The 18,026-nt window shown below is 46.9% G+C and overlaps 1 protein-coding gene across 2 annotated transcripts in view; it reads left to right on the forward strand.

The window, feature by feature from the left end:
• Positions 1 to 4,082: 4,082 nt before the first annotated feature.
• Positions 4,083 to 18,026, forward strand: part of LOC125007781 (protocadherin Fat 4) — a 114,468-nt gene continuing 100,524 nt past the window's right edge. For both annotated transcript variants that reach the window (XM_047584581.1, XM_047584582.1), the window contains exon 1: positions 4,083 to 9,652. In XM_047584581.1, coding sequence (XP_047440537.1) covers positions 4,550 to 9,652 — 5,103 coding nt within the window. In that variant the 5' untranslated portion in view covers positions 4,083 to 4,549. The remainder of the gene's footprint in view (positions 9,653 to 18,026) is intronic.

An 18,026-nucleotide genomic window follows, 5' to 3' on the forward strand; every position in this document is an offset into this window, starting at 1 on the left:
CGAGAAACACCAAAGAGGAAACACAAAGAAATCCAAACAGGGTCATAGAAGATACTTAAAAAAGAAATCTCCTCCTTGAATTTAAACTGTGCTTCCATTTTCAACTTTCTTTATATGGCATCTGTACCAATACAAACTGTTTGAAGATGCCATACACAACCCAGACCTACAAAGCTCCAGAGCAAGCGTTAAGATACAAACTCCCACTTTTGAAAAGCGAGAAACGTCCCTCTCTCCTCCAGTTCTGCTTGAGACCGACTGGTTAGATGGAAACAGAAAAACAGGGAGATGAGACAGAAGAGACGGGGTTGAAGCAAGAAGATAAAGTTCATGCATTCATCAGATAAGATAAAGCAAACTCACTTTTATGCAGAAACGTTTTTAATTTGCATCTTTGAGTGGGAGCTGATTCTGATTCTGATTCATTTTACTCCTTTTCTTTTTCTTTTCTTAGCATCAAATGCTCCTTTTCAACAAACCTGTGATGTTCCCTTCAGCCGTTCTGTCCAGCGTGTGATGCTGCAGACGGAGGTTCAGGTGGAGGTCAACACAAATTTAGCAATTAGCCGCCAGTCGTCTACGTGTGCTTCCCCCCGCGGGCTGAGGTGGCTGACGTGTTCAGGAACACGACAAATAAAATGTCAAAGAAAAGTTCCAGTTTCGAGCCGCTGCTCTTCATCAGGTCATACAGAACAATGAGAGATGACATCTTTAAATAGGTAAGTGGTCACATGATCTCACAACCGATTCTACTTCCGCATTAGTAATACAAAAGCACTATAATACTATAAAATGCATCTTGGATCTTAATTGTGACCCTGTGCCTTATATGTTGTGTTGTGGTTTAACCTGAGGTGTTTCACAAGGTTTGTTGTGTTGCCACAACTCAATAGTTTAGTTACTGTCCAGTGTGTTTCTATGTTACCTAGAATGACTTTAGTATCAAAAGTATTTTCATTTGAGAATTTTAAAGCGTAAAAACTTGGTATCAGAAGTATCGATATATCAGTATCGATCTGCACATCACTAATAATAATAAAGCAGATAACAGGAAATAAAGAGGATGAAGTAAAGAGTTCAGTGTCGGTTTTAACAGGAATAGTTTTTCTGATCCTCGTGCAAACAGCTTTACAAACTACTTCTCTCTGCCACTGTGGTTCCATGTGTTTCTCTTCTCACGCACGAAAAACAGCTCCTGCACAACAACAACAACAACAACAACAACAACTTGATATTTCTATCAAAAGCATCCTGAGAGCTCCTGCTTAGCCGCTGTAATCTGGTTAGCCAAACGTCTCCTGTAAGGAAGTAATCTGCTTTGATGCCCCGTCTGCTACCAGCAGCATCGGATCTGTGTCAGGCTGAGCAGCAGCGACCGCCGTCCGCCCGTCCGTCCGTCCATCCGTCCATCCGTCCGCCCGTCCATCCGTCCAGCCCACTCTGTAATTCAATTACATCAGTTGACTCACGTCCTACTTAGCGTCCAGGCGGCCGACGGCCCTGATTACGGAAGCCACAAATTGTCAAATACCAAACCTGGATAAACATTCGTGCCTCCCGAAAAAAACCCAGGAGGGCTGTAATTATCCTACATAATGTCGTTTCGCGGGACAGATGAAGAGTTCAGCAGCCGGATTCGTTCCTCAGATCATCGGCGGAGAGGGATTCAGACGGCTTCTCCCGCTGCAGTCAGACTTTTCTGTGAACTCGTTTGACCTGAAGTCATTGTTTTCTCAGAGGCTGTAAACACGCGAGGGAAGACGGGCTGTTAAACTACCGTATACTGTGTAAACATGTGCACTGATGCACAAAAAGCTGTAAACTAACATCACAACAGAACTAGCACGACAATTACATTTAGGATTCTGACTCTGAAGTCAACTTTGTGTCTGCACGTGACTGGGCAAAGTTCAACAAGACGTCAGGAACATACACCGACCAGGCATAACATTATGACCACCCTCCTAGTGTTGTGTATTCTGCCTCCAGAACAGTTGTGACTCATCAGGGGATGGACATGGGCCTTCTGAAGGTGTCCTAGTGATGCGTGGATTGATACTGAAATATCGATACTTCTGGTACTAGGTCTTTATGCTCTTAAATCGATTCTCAAATAAAAATATCAGTACTTTCAATACTTCATTCAGTCATTGGAGGTGATGTAGGAACACAGTGGAAAATAATTAAACTCTTGAGATGTGGCAACACAACCTCAGGTTAAACCACAACACAGAATACGAGACATTTATGATGAGGAGGACAGAAATAAGATGCAAGTTTTCAATTTATGGTGATTCTTAATAGTTAAACAATCATTTATTTTATTATTTTACGTATTTCTTTCTTTTTTTAGTGTTTGAAACAGTATTTTCACATATTTTGTATGATTGTGTCTCTGGTTTTTCTCTTGTTGTATCAGCTCGGCTTTACAGTAAATGAGGCCACTACCTCAATATGCTTCAGAGTTTAAAATAAATAAATAAATTATAATGATGTCTTGTATTCTTTATGAAGCTATGATTTGAAATACACTATCAGACACATTAGGGTGTATTTACACAAAGTATTGGATCAGTATCGCTGATACCAGCCTCAATTTTATCCAGTATCATATCGAAAAGAAAATCGGTGGATTCGAACATCACTAGTCTGGCAACAGGATGTTGTTAATTGGGGTCTTTGGGTCCTATGGGTTGAGGGGAGGAGCCTCTGTGGATCATCCCACACACACCTGATCAGTTTAGGATCCAGTGAATTTGGAGGCCCGGTCAACACCTCGTAACATCCACACAAGTGCCAAAACATCCAAACATTTCCCAGCAGAACATTCAGTTGTCACAAGTTGGTTTTAATGTTGTGGCTGATCGATCGGATGTTACTTTTAAAATGTTTTCTGCAGTAATTTATAACAGTCTGCTCAGACAGATTGCTCTGTCTCTAAGTAAGAGGTACACGAGTATATTTTATTCTACACTCTCGTCTCTCCTCTAATTGTGTCATCATATATATTTATATGCTTCACATTCAATTTTAATTCAAGTGAATATAAAATATTACAATTTAGAGACACACCATCAAAGTCTGTTTGTGTTGAAATCCATTTCCAAATCCTCTTTTCTTGATTCTTACTGTCAAGCCCTGACTTTTTATTTGGTTTGGGGAAGTACCGGAATACGGCCGCTAGATGGTGCCACATACACACGTTTGTGAAGCTCCCTGCACCTTCACATTTTATGCAAATTACTTACCGAAATTAATGACATCTGGAAGAAAAGACAAATACAGATGAAGGTTTAATAAACACGTAAATAAATGGATGTCTTAACACAATCCCCTAAAATAACAGAAGAGATCATAAGGATAAAAACAAGACAAGATAAAATTAGACTAATTTGACGGAGCAGTTTAAGGTTCCATCACTTGACTTGTTAAGTAAATAACCCCTAATTTGATTAATATATTTATATATATTAACTGTTTATGTACACAGAGTCATACGTATACGGTAGAATATTTGATTTAATACCAAAAATACTTTTTTAAAAAAAAAGCTTTTTTATTCTACAGCAAGTTGTGACAACGTTTCATCTACTGTGTTTATTGAGATTTTCTCTTGTTTAGTATTGGATTGTCACGTTTTAAAGCTTCCATTTCATTCCCACAAGACATTGTTCTATCTGTAATAATACTCTGTAGTGCTCGAAATTATTTTAGAGCAACATTTTTCTATTTTTGTTTAAATTCATAACATATTCCTTTATTGTGGCAGTGATTTGAAGAATTTCTGGCTCTGTTTCATTATTATTTAGCTAAAATGGGGACTTTCATCTCCCCAGCTGATTTGAATGGTTATTAATCTGGCGTTAAAGTAATTAAGACCTCTCTGGGAGTACTCACCTGTCTAATTTGATTGACAGACGCGGGGCCAGGGCGCTGCGCAGCACAATGGAGAGGGGGGCAGGCTGAGGGAGGGCGGGCAGGAGCGCCGCCATCCAATGGGATCAGCGATGGGAGGGAGTTTGCCGAACTCCTGCTTTGTCCTAACTTACTGGGACTCCTGAGCACAATATGACTGAAGCGTCTGCACCGTTATTCCACGGGACGGTGCGCAGTCAGCCGCCTGCACGCACTCAATCTCTGCGCCGCGGACCTGCGCGCTGACTTCGGATAAACTTTTCTTCTTTTTTACGCATCTCCAAGGAGCGAAGGAGTTTTATTGTTTAGTTTTGTGTTGCAAGAGGATTGTCTGATCCGCTCCTGAAAATGCTGTTTGAGGAATTGGAATGAAAGTTCACTGATCTGCAGGAATCATTCTCTCCATTCTGAGGATTTGGGCTGAAATTAGTCGGAGCGCAGCGCGGGATAAAATAACTCTCCTGGAGTATTTCGGGGACACAGAGACATTGTGTGTGTGGAAATAAGCAAGAGTCTCTCATTGATTTTCACTGGAACTTATTTTCTGGAGTACAATGCTTTAATGAGCGCTCGGTAAAGTTGATGCATCATAGGCATGGACTCTGTCTGAGAAAGGTGGACTGGCTCACTGACCATGGCGCTCACAGGTAGGGGCTCAGGCCGCTTTCATTTGATTCTGCTCCTGCTGTGGACTCTGTCGCACAACTCCGCGTCCAGCCAAGTCCGTCAAGAGTTCCAGGTCCTGGAGGAGCAGCCCGTCGGAACCTACGTGGGCACGATAGAGACCAAGCCCAGCTTCACGTACCGCTTCAGCGAGAACCATAAACTTTTCGCCATCAACGGCTCCACGGGGGTCATTTACACCTCCTCCGTGATTGACAGAGAGCTTTTGCAAAGTGATGTCATCAACGTCGTGGTGCTGTCCAGCCAGCCCACGTACCCCACCGAGGTCCGGATAGTAGTTCTGGATATTAACGACAACTCCCCGGTGTTTCCCGACGCGTCGATCGTGGTCTCCTTCAAGGAGGACGCCAGCAGCGGCAGGCAGGTCATCCTGGACACCGCCACCGACTCGGACATAGGAAGCAACGGGGTGGACCACACCACGTACAGAATAGTGAAAGGCAACGAGCAGAGGAAATTCCGCTTGGATATAACAGTCAATCCTAGTGGAGAGGGGGCATTCTTGCACCTCGTTTCGACCGGAGGCTTGGACAGGGAAGTTACTCCCTTCTACCAGCTCCTGATCGAGGTGGAGGACAAAGGGGACCCGAAAAAGTTCGGCTACCTGCAAGTTAACGTCACCATCCAAGACATAAATGACAACCCCCCTCTCTTTGACCAAGACCAGTATCAGACCAGTGTGTTTGAGGATGCAGCAGTGGGCTCCAGCATTCTGCAGATCACAGCCTCAGATCAGGATGAGGGAGCCAATGCAGAGATCAGGTACTTCTTAGATGAGGGGACGCCTTTTCAAATTGACCCAAAAGCTGGTACAGTTATTATAAAAGAGGGTTTGGATTATGAGAGCAAGAGAGAGTACTCCCTGACTATTCACGCTGTAGACAACGGAGTGCCCTCCCTGTCAGGCAGGACGGAGGCCACTGTTAAACTTTTAGATGTGAATGATAACGACCCCGTTGTGAAGTTCAGATATTTCCCCACAACTTCCAAATTTGCCTCTGTGGATGAAAACGCACAGATCGGCACGGTGGTGGCTCTGCTCACCGTCTCGGATTCGGACTCCCCCACAGCTAATGGTAACATATCTGTCTCGATCTTAGGGGGCAACGAGCAGAGGCACTTTGAAGTGCACACGTCCCCTGTGCCCAATTTAAGTCTGATCAAAGTGGCCAGCGTGTTGGACAGAGAGAGAATTTCCTCATACAACCTGACGGTGTCTGTGTCAGACAACGGCAGGCCAATGGCCAGGTCCTCCTTTGCCAGTCTGGTTATTTTTGTGAATGATATCAACGATCACCCGCCCATATTTCAGGAAACGCTGTACAGAGTAGATATCAGTGAAGACATACCAAAAGGCAGCTACATTAAAGGGGTTTCTGCAACAGATGGTGACTCTGGGCAGAACGCCAACCTGCGCTACTCCCTGGTGTCTGGAAACGCTTTGGGCTGGTTCTCCATCAGTGAAAACAGTGGTCTGGTTACCAGCGCTGCTTTGTTGGATAGGGAAATAGCATCTGAAATTGTGCTCAACATTAGTGCCAAAGACCAGGGACTGCAGCCCAAGATTTCTTACACTAAACTGATAGTCAACATCACTGATGTGAACGACCAAGTGCCTACATTCACACAAAGCACATATCACGTTTCCCTGGTGGAGCACGCTCCTGCTGGCACTGAGCTGCTGGTCCTGTCTGCCTCGGATGACGACCTCGGCAACAACGGATCTATCCGGTTCTCATTTGAAGCAGAGACTCCAGCCAGTGTCCAGGAGCTGTTTCGCCTGGATGCCGTGTCAGGGCGATTAAGCACAGCCGTGGAGCTTGACAGGGAGGATCAGGCCTCCTACTTACTCCACATCCAAGCAGCAGACGCAGGCAGCCCCCCTTTACACTCTGTAGGAAAAGTCAACATCACGCTGTGGGATATCAATGACAATAGGCCGGTCTTCTACCCCGTGCAGTATTTTGCCAACGTGAAAGAGAATGAGCCCTCGGGCTCTTATGTAACCACCGTTCTAGCCACAGACCCCGATTTGGGGCGAAATGGCACAGTCAAATATATAATTACAGCTGGAGACGCTTCCAAATTCCGCATTAATAGCAACACGGGGAAAATCACCACTCTGGTGCCCCTGGATAGGGAGGAGAAAACTGCTTACCAGCTGCAGGTTACGGCGGCAGATGGCAGCGGCCTGCGCTCAAACACTCAGGCCATTGTGACTGTGACCGTCATAGATACGCAGGATAACCCGCCGGTCTTCAGCCAGAAAGTGTACAGCTTTGTCATGTTTGAAAATGTGGCCCTTGGCACGGTTGTGGGGACAGTGTCAGCCACCACGGTTGATCTGAACACAAACATTTCGTATCTCATAACCTCCGGGGACCAGAGGGGGCTCTTTGCTGTTAACAGTGCAGGTCAGATCACAGCGTCCAGTCAGATAGACAGAGAGGAGCAGGGGTTTTATCAGCTGAAGGTTGTAGCCAGAGCCGGGGAGATCACAGGAGAGGCCTTTGTTAACATCACCGTGAAGGACCTAAATGATAACGCTCCCCATTTTATTCACACCGTGGAGCACGTGAGCGCGGTGGAAAACTGGAGCACAGGCCACGTGATTTTCCAGGCGAAAGCTTCGGATCCCGACGAAGGTACGAACGGCATGGTGGTCTACAGCCTCAAGGAGAACCCCAGAGGCCTGTTTCACATCCACGAGAAGCGCGGCCTCATCACGCTGACGGGGCCGCTGGAGGTCACGACGAGTTCGTACGAGGTCGAAGTCACCGCGTCGGACATGGGCGTCCCCCGGCACACCTCCAGCCTGGTCCTCATCGTCAGCGTTTACGACGTCAACGACAACTCGCCCGTGTTTGACCAGCTCTCGTACGAGGTCATCATCCTGGAATCGGAGCCCGTCAACAGCCGCTTCTTCAAAGTGGAGGCCACCGACAAAGACTCTGGACTCAATGGGGAGATTATGTATGACATCGCCGGTGGTAACACGGGTGATGTGTTTGGCATTTTCCCAGACGGGCAGTTGTACATTAAAGCAGAGCTGGACAGAGAAATCCAGGACAGATACAATTTGGTGGTCGTGGCCAAAGACAGGGCTGTGGAGCCTCTGAGCGCCACCGTCAATGTCACTGTGATCCTAGACGATGTAAACGATAACCGCCCCCTCTTTAACAGCACTAATTATGTGTTTCATTTTGAGGAAGAGCAGAAGAGGGGGTCCCGGGTTGGGCAGGTTTTTGCCGAGGATAAGGACTTTGGCCCCAACAGCGAGGTCAGATACACGTTTGAGACTCCGCAGCCCAACTTCGAGCTGAACGCCATCACAGGGGAGTTGACCAGCACGCTGCAGCTGGACCGCGAGTCCCTCATGAGACAAAGAGGCGCCGCCGTCTTCAGCTTTGTGGTCGTCTCGTCAGACCAGGGTCTCCCCAAGCCCCTCAGAGACCAGGCTAAAGTGCAGGTTTACGTTCAAGACATCAACGACAACCCGCCTAAGTTCACCAAAGACATTTACCAGGCCTCCATCTCAGAGTCGGCCCCGGACATGACACAGCTGCTGAGGGTCTCTGCCTCAGACGTGGACGAGAACAAAAACGGACTGGTTCGCTATCACGTCGCCGACGGCAACGAGGAGGGCCAGTTTATGCTCGACAGCAGCACCGGACAGGTGACTTTAGTTGGAAGGCTTGACTATGAATCTACATCCTCATACTCACTGAAAATCATAGCTGTTGATGCTGGAGCCGTGCCCTTGTCCTCCTCTTGTATGCTGAGTATTAGCATCCTCGATGAAAACGACAACTCCCCCTCCTTCCCCAAATCCTCGCTGTCTGTAGACGTCCTGGAGAACATGAGGATAGGAGAGCTGGTGGCCTCAGTGACCGCCACTGATGTTGATTCGGGTCAGAACGCAGACATCACTTACAGCATCACAGCCACAAACAACCACGGCACGTTCAGCATCAGCCCCAACACTGGCAGCATATTCTTAGTCAAGAAGCTGGATTACGAAACTCAGTCGTTTTACAAGCTCAACATCACCGCGAAGGACAACGGCAGACCGTCCCGCTCCTCGTCCATCCCTGTCGTTATCCACGTTAGGGATTTTAACGACAACCCTCCCATATTTAGACCTGGGGACATTTTCAAATCCATCCCTGAAAACCTTCCCATCTCCACCTCTGTTATGACCATCACAGCTCATGACACAGATGCAGACATAAACGGACAGCTGGAGTACTCCATTGTTCAGCAGATTCCCCGGGGAAGCCACTTCAGGATTGACCCGAGCACTGGCCTCATATACACTAACAAGGAAATCGACAGGGAGTTCTCCAATCTGTTTGAGCTGACGGTCAAAGCCTCCGACCAGGCAGTTCCGGTTGAATTCCGCCGATTCGCCCTGAAAAATGTCACAATCTGGGTCACAGACCTGAATGACAACATCCCCACTTTCGTGTCTCAGAATGCCCTGGTGGCTGAGCCCAACATAGTGATCGGCTCCATCCTGACCACGGTGGTGGCCTTCGACCCCGACGACGGCGCGAACGGGGAAGTGGAGTACGAGCTGGTGGAGGGGGACTCGGACACTTTCATCATGGACCGGTACAGCGGGGACATCCGCCTGGCTTCGCAGCTGGTCCCGTCCCGACTCATCTACACCCTCACGGTGTCGGCCACCGACCACGGCACCGACCGCAAGACCTCCAGAACTGAGCTGACCATCATCCTGCAGGGGATGGACGGGCCTGTTTTCTCCCAGCCCAAGTACATCACCATCCTCAAAGAGGGCCAGCCACCAGGCACCAACGTCATCTCCCTGGACGCCTCGAGCCCCAGAGGCTCTGCGAGCAAAGTGGAGTATTTCATTGTGGCAGTGCGGAGTGGTGGGAAAGCCGTGGGGCGCCTTTTCACCATCGGCCGCCACACGGGAGTCATACAGACGGCCGCGGAGCTGGATCGAGAACAAGGCTCCGACCTCTACCTGGTGGATGTGTACGCCATCGAGACAGACGCCAGCCAGCCCAGAACACAGCGTGCTGAGGTTAGTACACTGCTGACTTTTCTATTCTCTACAGGTGCTGGAAAGCCACCGTATATATTTTGCGCTGTTGGTTTGTTTGATCTGCTGGCAGGAAAAGGGCATGAACTCACTCACTGGCACTTGCTCGAGACATTTGGATGAAATAAGTGTAATAAGATTAAGGTTTGAATTGGAAAAAAAATGCATAGAGAGTCCGTCCAAGTCACACATGAAACACAGCCACCTGCTGCATTTGACTCATTAATTAAATTCCTCTTTTACGCACGGCTCTGTATTATATTAAATCATAATTTTCTTGGACGGGAGTAAGAAGGCCTTGTTCTTTGGCATGATAACTTTATTGTTCCTGTTTCCAGAGACATGCTAGCCATAACAATTCATCTCCAGTGTGCCTCTTCTAATATCTGAGCAGTTCGGGATGAGGGAAATGAGTGTGTCTTCTTGCTTTTATGGACCGAAATATTCTTATCAGCGGTTATGAAAGGCACAAATCAAAAAAGAACAGTTTTTAATTTCCCCGCCGTAGTCATGAATCATTCAGGGCTGCTGTTTCGGCTTCAGGACTCTCGCTGGTCTCCTCTGTGCAGAAATGAAACAGAGGGTAATTCATACGGTCTTCCAGTGCAGGTATGCATCATCTGTACCAGTATTACTCTGAGCCTTTGAGCCCGGGGCTGTTTTGGCACAGGGGTGGTCTCTGGGTGCCTTTATACCACCAGGAACTGCTCCACAGGCAATAAGTGACCATTAAAATCGTGTGACCTCTTAAGACTTTGTGAAAAGATGCAAAGGGCACAGAGAGTGAAACTTAAGCTGTCCATTGAGTTTGGATTATGCGATGCTTCTTTTGTTTTTTTTTTTTAGTTTTTTAGGGGAAATTCTCTGTAGTGTAATGTGCGAACTCTGTGCCCAGTTTGGGTGGCTAAGGCCTAGCCGCTGGTCAAATGAAAAACAAATGTGAGCCTATATTTATATGTTGTGGCAACTTTAACCGGCTTCTCAAAACGCCATGTTATTGCAGACTTGATGACACACTTCATAAAAAAGGTGTCTCCCTCTAAGAAGGGTTTAAGAAATGTGTTTCGTGTTAAAAAAAAAAAACAAACAACACCTGAAATGACTGTTCGGGATTAGCAGGATGCCTCTGACTCTTGTTAGCGATTCTCTGCAAATACTGAAACCGAATACGCCAATCGGCTATTTGGAGAGGCGCTCACGTGTTATTGAAATCAGGGATTACTTGGCAAAATCACGTTAGCAAAGTTAAACTTAAAGGTTTGCCCGGGCCAAATGGGAATATCAAATGTTCTCTCACTTTTTTTGCCTGCAGCTAAGATGGCAATCTGCTTTCCTGCAGACCCCACTAATGAGAGAATATAGTGCTCCGCTGCTCCGTTCCCAAACTTTAAACTCTAGATTGGTTTCATGCTAAGCCTGAACTTTCTCACCCCCTCCGAGAGGGAGATGACTTTACCACACCACCTGGCCGAGTAGCCGATCTCTCCACTTTGAGGAGCGTGAGATCTAATAACTCGGAGGAATTCAAATGTCCGCGTTTTGGAAAATGCGGGGCCGCTTTTAAAAAGGCTTCATCTCCACCAAACGCTCAGGTCGCAGTCACAACTGCTCCTCTGTCAAAGCGCGGTGTCGTACAATAGTGTAAACCTTCAGACTTAGACTAATGTTTTTCCACAGCAGTGTTTACATACCCGATACCCGGTAGCAACTGGGGGATTATTTCCATCCCTGGGGTCGCGACCCTTTCACATTCTCCGTTTCCCATATTCCCCCATTGATTGGCTGCGCGGGGGGGGGGACGCTGGCATTTCCCCCTCACGCGTGACGTTTTCCAACTCCTCAGACAAAGAGAAAATTTTGGCTTCGTTATCGCAGATTGTGATCTCAAAACAACTCAGGAAGTTTGACTGTCAGTGATTGTCGGTTACGTCTGCCTGTGCGGGACCGTCTGTGCCTTCTGGCTCACATCTGGGTCATGTGTAATATCCAGTGATTTATCCAAGCAGCGGTCCTGTAATGACTTACGCAGAGTTAGACAATCATATTTGGTTGTAATTCAGCCCGGTGGCAGTTTGGAATGTTTTTCAGATGACTTCATTACCCAGAAATCTTTGTGTTACTTCCTCCTATTTCTTAGTTTGAGTAAATACGCTAGGGGAAAAAAATGTCTTGGCTGCAGCCGCGTCTATTGTTGGTGAATGCGGATTCCATTCATGGTGTTAAAGAGGATGTTTCTTCTCATTTCTCTGGAGGGTTTTGATTCATCGCATCCTGCGTTGTCCCTGCTTTACGCGTCCGGGTGGAGGGCTCTGCACGAGCCCGAGTGCTGGTTCCACTTTTGACCCGGCAGCGAGAGTGTTTTCAATCAGCTGTTGGAGACGAAACACCTGCGTTTTACCGACTGGTGTCATTGATTTAACGCCGTTGCCAGATAAATGAGAAGGGCAGCATATTTGTGCACGTCATTAATTATACTGTAGTTTGTTGTTTTGTGCATATGATATTAAAATTATCCGTCATCCATCACTTCCCAGAACTTAACCTAAGCCTTCAAATGTCCGCCTGAACTTCTTTTTCTTTCTGTTTTTCTTTCTTTTTTTGCTTATTTTAACTATAAAAAGAGCAGAAAATATCCCATGAATATGTTCTGTTGCCCATTTCTTTTCAGAATACCTGAAACTTTCAGTATCTGACAGTTGTTCACAGTTATTCACTGCATGTTAAAGGAGGTGAAAGAGTGAAATTACCGTAATGGCATGGCACTGGCTGTAAAGCTCAACGGAACGAAACCGTGACATAATTACAGTAATCCAAAGCATGTTTCTGGTTTTAAAGGGTGAACGACCAACAGTGCAGAACCCTAAAGCGGCTCATATTGTTGGATAGATTTTTTTTTGTTAACTAGTAGTTCTGCAGACTTTCTGAAGTGTTCATGTATCTGTTTCTCATCCTCTTTATTCCCTCCTCGTCACGTACACGCCCTGCAGGCCCTATAGACTGTGCACTGCCACGGCTGTTTTCTTAAACTCACTGTGAATCCAAATGAAGTGCTGTTTTTCTTTTCTTTTTTCTTTTTTTTTGTTTTGTATCGGCGGGCCCGTCAAGTGCCACATCAGTCCTTGCCCCCTCCTCTTAAAGCCATTGTTCCCGCCGTAGAAAGTAAACACGGTCGGAGCGTTCAACAGGCCTTCCTTTGTTTTTCCTCCGCAGATAAAGTGCTGCGCTAACCCCGGCCGCGGTCCGGCCCGGCTTTTCTGTTATTTTTTTGTCTGTGCCAGCGCCTCGCTTTGGCAGATTTAGGAGCGCGTATGGAAGCCCCTGTCAGCCGGCTTTCCTCCCCTCTCCTCAGCGGTGAGGGACGTACAGTAAGGGGGCTGCCTGGGCTCCGTTTCGGGGAGGGTTCTGGACGTGTCGGGCGCCGTTATTGGGAGCTGTGGGAACGAAGGAAGGAAGGCGGGGGAAGCGTTTTTTTTTTCGAGGAGGCTTCTGGAGGTGCCAGACGCTGGCAGCGCCGCGAGGGCTCAGGGGAAGGAAGGGGCAGCGGTTCGCGTACGCGTCCTCAGCAGGTGGGAGCGAGAGCCGCTCGCTTGGACATCAGGGAGCGCAGATGGCTCGAATCAGTGTTGGTGTCGGTGGCTATGGATAGTTTAAGCCCCATTATATTCACCTCCCTCTTTCGTGGAGCTGTATATCTTCGCGCCTTCGAGCCTCTTTTGTATCTGCCTGCCTGTTTAGTGTCTCCGGGAAGCTGTTTGTGTCTCTCCCCGTCTGATTCATAAATCTCACTGGCAACTTCAAAGTCCTTCTCTCTATGTGTGTGTGTGTGTGTGTGTGAGAGGCTGAAGCTCCTTTAATGTGAAGTCTGAGGGAAATGTGATTATAGCGTCAGAGGCCGCGTCGAGGTTGTGGAGGAGACAAAAAAAAACTAAAAAAAATAAAAGCCTCGCTGAAATACAAAACCTGTAAAGCCATCCAGGTCGGCGAGGGAGGACGAGAAGGTCAGCCGGATGATACGATACGGATGCTGCCTTTTCGTCCGCGCGCTCGTGTCTGCGTGAGGGTTGAAATATTGATGACTGCAGCGGGACGGAGGTCGAACGGTGTCACGGATAGCCTCCCTCGCATCCAGCGCCCTCCGCCGCATCCAAGAAAAAGTCTTCGATTACATTTCGATTTCATTTTCCTCAGAAGGCACATTTTTTTACAAGGGCTGGAGCGGGAACGATGCAGAACAAACGGCATCCGTGTGCGTCGTAATTCATGGTCTAATCGTGACATTATGAGCGCGTCTCTGCGGGCGCTTGAGAGACGGTGGTGCGGCAGTGATCCCGGACGTGCATCGGGGCCGTAACTCACGCAGTAATGCAGCCGGACGGGAGTTTAAAAAAAAAAAAAACAACAACAACAAAAGAAAAAACGGTTGTTAAAGATGTTGCTCATCTGCTCGGTTCTCCTGGTGGGTGGTCCCTGCGGGGCCGGACCCGCGGATGAACCGGCCTGTCCGTTTTTTTACGAGACGCCAGCGCCGTAAAAGCTGGATAAACGTTTCAGTCGTGTGTAGATGCGTGCCAGACACGCTGACCACAAGTCTCCCTCATTTGCAGGAATACATTAAATGGTAGCAACGGTCCAAATAATTTGGCATTATTTATTTTATTATGATTATGCTCCTGTCAAATACGATCATCTGGATGCTCTGAGACGGCCGCGCAGTCAAAATGAGCCTTAATGAAACCTGTGGTTTGTGCCCGCCTTTTATCCCGCCGGACTGTTTGTTAGTGTTTGTCTTGTTCCATTTATTTTGTGGCTCCCCCGTTAACTTTGTTTGGAAAAAAGCGTTAAGCAGTTCCGGCTGCTCTCCAACTCCTTCGACCATCGGAGATGAATATTAAAGTTGCAGCAGAGCTCTCGTTTTTTTTTTTTTTTTTTTTTTTTTCTTACCCGGAGCCTCGAAAGGTCAGGAGCGGGATCATGTTGTTCTGCCGTGCCACGTTCTATAAAGCTAAGTCAGCCGTCACACGGAGTAATGAAAGAGCTAAACCCACCGCTTTTTTGGCTACGAGCCACGGACGCTGTTAAATCCCACGATGCACTTAGCGTACACCGTTTTACAAACCAGACGTGACTGAGCAATTAGCTGCAGAGACTGAGGTTCGTTATTCACGTCGTAATTAGACACAAACGAGGTGATATTGTAACGTTGCTCGCGTGTTCCACTATATTTCTGTAACCTGATTGAAATCACTCTGATCAGAGACTCCAGCTTAATCACGTGTTTACATGCCCCAAAACATCAGAACTTTATTGGCGAAGTTTTGTCAATGTTTTGTGCGTAGGAAACAGCCAAATAAGTAGTTGTTTTAGCCCCGATTCTATTGACAAAGTCTGATCTATCTCTGGTTTTTGTGCTCCCTCCACGTCTCTGTCCCTTCTGGAAACTCGTCCCCTGATGTTTGGGAAACATGCTCGGGGAGAGAAGGACCAGGTGGTCACACGACGCCTTTTTATTCCAAATAATGCAGCGAATACGCACTTGTTTTCACCGTTTCACAAAAGGCCACGCCTTAATCGATGCAAGGAAGTTTACTGGTAGACAGGACATGAGGGGAACTGATGGAGAAGATGGAAAGATGGAGGTGGAAGAAGAAAAAAGAGCGAACTGAGACGAACAGAGAAGGAGGAGGTTTAGAGGGTTAACTTCATTCATTTAGGTCACTGGTTCCCTGTCTGGTTTAGGTCCCTTATGTTGCAAAAAGAGAAGGAAATATTAAAGTATTTGCATCATCATCTGCTCGTTTCACAAAATCATGTTTACACCGATCAGCCACAACATTAAAACCAGTAACAGGAGAATTAAAACAGTGTTCTGCTGAGAAACTTTTGGACCTGGCATTCATTCTTGTGGATGTTACTTAGACACGTAGCACCCACCTAGACCAGACCAGGTAACCCCCACCCCATAGCAATGACGATTCCTTGATGGCAGCAGCCAACCCCAGCAGGATGCAAAAAAAAAAGAAGGTACAGCACAAGGTGTTGATCTGGCCTCCAAATTCACTAGATCCCAAACTGATCTGTGGGATGATCCAGAGAGGCCCCTCCCCTCAACCAACAGGACCCAAAGACCCCCCCACCCACTAAAAACATTGTGTTGCAGGACACCACAGGACACCCTCAGAATCCCCATGTCCATTCTCTGATGAGTCACAACTGTTTTAAATGCCTACACAATATTAGGAAGCTGGTCATAATGTTATGGCTGATCGGTGTGTAATCCCTTTGCTCTCTTTGCTTTAAATGAAAAGTTGCAGAGATTATGTATCCAAGCAGTACTTTCATTATTGGACGATAATGAAAGTACCCAGACTTTAGATCCGGTGAAACTAAACGACTTTTCCAAATGAACCAAAAAAAAAAAAAAAAAAAAAAAACTTTTTTTGAGATTTCATTTCATCTTTCGCATTGTTCTCACTTCGTAACACTCGCTGCATTGTCGTCTGTGGCGAGGCCGGATCGGCCTGGTGCGGTGACCCCGCCCTGCTCCACTCTAAACAGGTTAAAACACAAATTATTTACACTCTCTATTTTTAAGCACGGTCTGCCGCTAAATGATGCTCACGAAGGGAATGTACATGCGTATTAAAAGAAAAGTCTTTCAGCTCCGTGGTTGACTGCCCGCAACAGATTCTCCTTTTTTTCTTCTTCTTCTTCTTTTTCTTCTTCTCCCTTTTCTGCTTCATGCAAAGTCAATGCAGGACCTGGGGTTAGAATAATAAATGAATGAAGCCAGGGCCGTGCACGCTCCGCGGAGTTTTTGCATCATCGGGGGTTTATTTTCACATCACAGATACATTTCTCATGTCGTGTGACTTTGATTGTCATGCCTCATTTGGGAGGGGTCATTCCCGAGTCTGAGCGCGCGCACGCTCGGACCAAATGTGCGACTGAAAATAGCATTAATCTCCGCTGGGTGCGCCTTTTTTCCCCTTTGGGCTGCGGCGTCAGGCGTGATCAAAAGAGTTTACCGTTTTTTTTTTTTTTTTTTACGCTCTTCCTCCGAGCGCAATCAGAAAGCTGCGTCACAAGCTAACGTTTCTGAGCTTTATAGACGATATCAGGTGGTGCTGTGATTTCTTTTTTTTGGGGGGGGGGGATTTCACATTTAACCCCCGAGCCGAGTAACACACCGAGAAATAAATCTCACAGAGCGTGACCGCATCCCAGAGATTTCTTCACCGCGTCTTCTTCTCTCTCCCCTGCTCTGCTCTGACTGTGAAGGGACGGTAAAATATGCCCAAGTCTCTCCAGCTTTAAGAAAAAAAAAAAAAAAATGTTCCACTGCTTTCACTTGTAAAACGAGGGGAGTCGGAGAGAGTGAAGGAGAGCGGAGGGTTGACTTTGGCACGTATCCGCGGTGGTAATAATGGATCCCAGCTACACAGCGATTCGCTCCTACACGTGACTAACCCAGCTCCCCACCATCAACAATGGCGATGTCTCAATCAAGGTTTTTTCGCTCCCTATCAGATACGCGTCTTTTAATATTAAGTAACGGCCGATCCGAGTCCCCATCCCGCCTTAAATAAACAAAATCTCCTCCCCTGTAGATTCATGAAGTCTTTTCTTATCTTGTGACTGGATTCGGTCCAGTAAATAGGTTTGTAGGCGTGTGTGTGTGTGTGTGTGTGGTGTGTGGACAAGGTAGCTCGTACCTTGTACCGAAACTTCCAGAGACTCCCTGACCCCCTCTGGACGCCGTCTCCAGGAAAACATTGTCTTCTTTTTGTTCAGTGTTTGTTGTTTCGGTGCAGCTGTTGCCTGAGAGTATCCAGCGTGTTCAGTTTGCTTTTTTTTTTTTTTTTTTTTTTCCCAGTACACAGTATCCAATGATGATCACATACTATCACCTCACGTAATTTACATATTGCTCTCTGACTGACTTCATTCTAAAGTGTTTCCAGACAGCAGACATTAAGTCACATGATTTTGGTTCTTCTTCTTCTTCAATTTGACGCTAGATGCACTGATGCATATATCAGCGCTGATGCTTCCCAGGGAGAAGGTCTGGGTTCGAGTCCACCTCGGGCCTTTCTGGGTGGAGTTTGCATGTCCTCCCTGTGTCTGCGTGGGTTTTCTCCAAAGACGTGCTCGTTAGGCTGATTGGTGACTCTAAATTGACCCCAGGTGTGAGTGCGAATGGTTGTTTGTCTCTGTGTTAGCCCTGCGATAGGCTGGCGACCTGTCCAGGGTGGACCCCGATAAGCTTCAGCAACCCCCCTCGAGGATAAGAGGTAGAAGAAGATGAGGTAAGATACAGACATGAAATTAAAAGATAAAGAAAATATAACAAAGCGAT

This window comes from Mugil cephalus, chromosome 5, assembly GCF_022458985.1.
Source record: "Mugil cephalus isolate CIBA_MC_2020 chromosome 5, CIBA_Mcephalus_1.1, whole genome shotgun sequence".
NCBI lineage: Eukaryota > Metazoa > Chordata > Actinopteri > Mugiliformes > Mugilidae > Mugil > Mugil cephalus.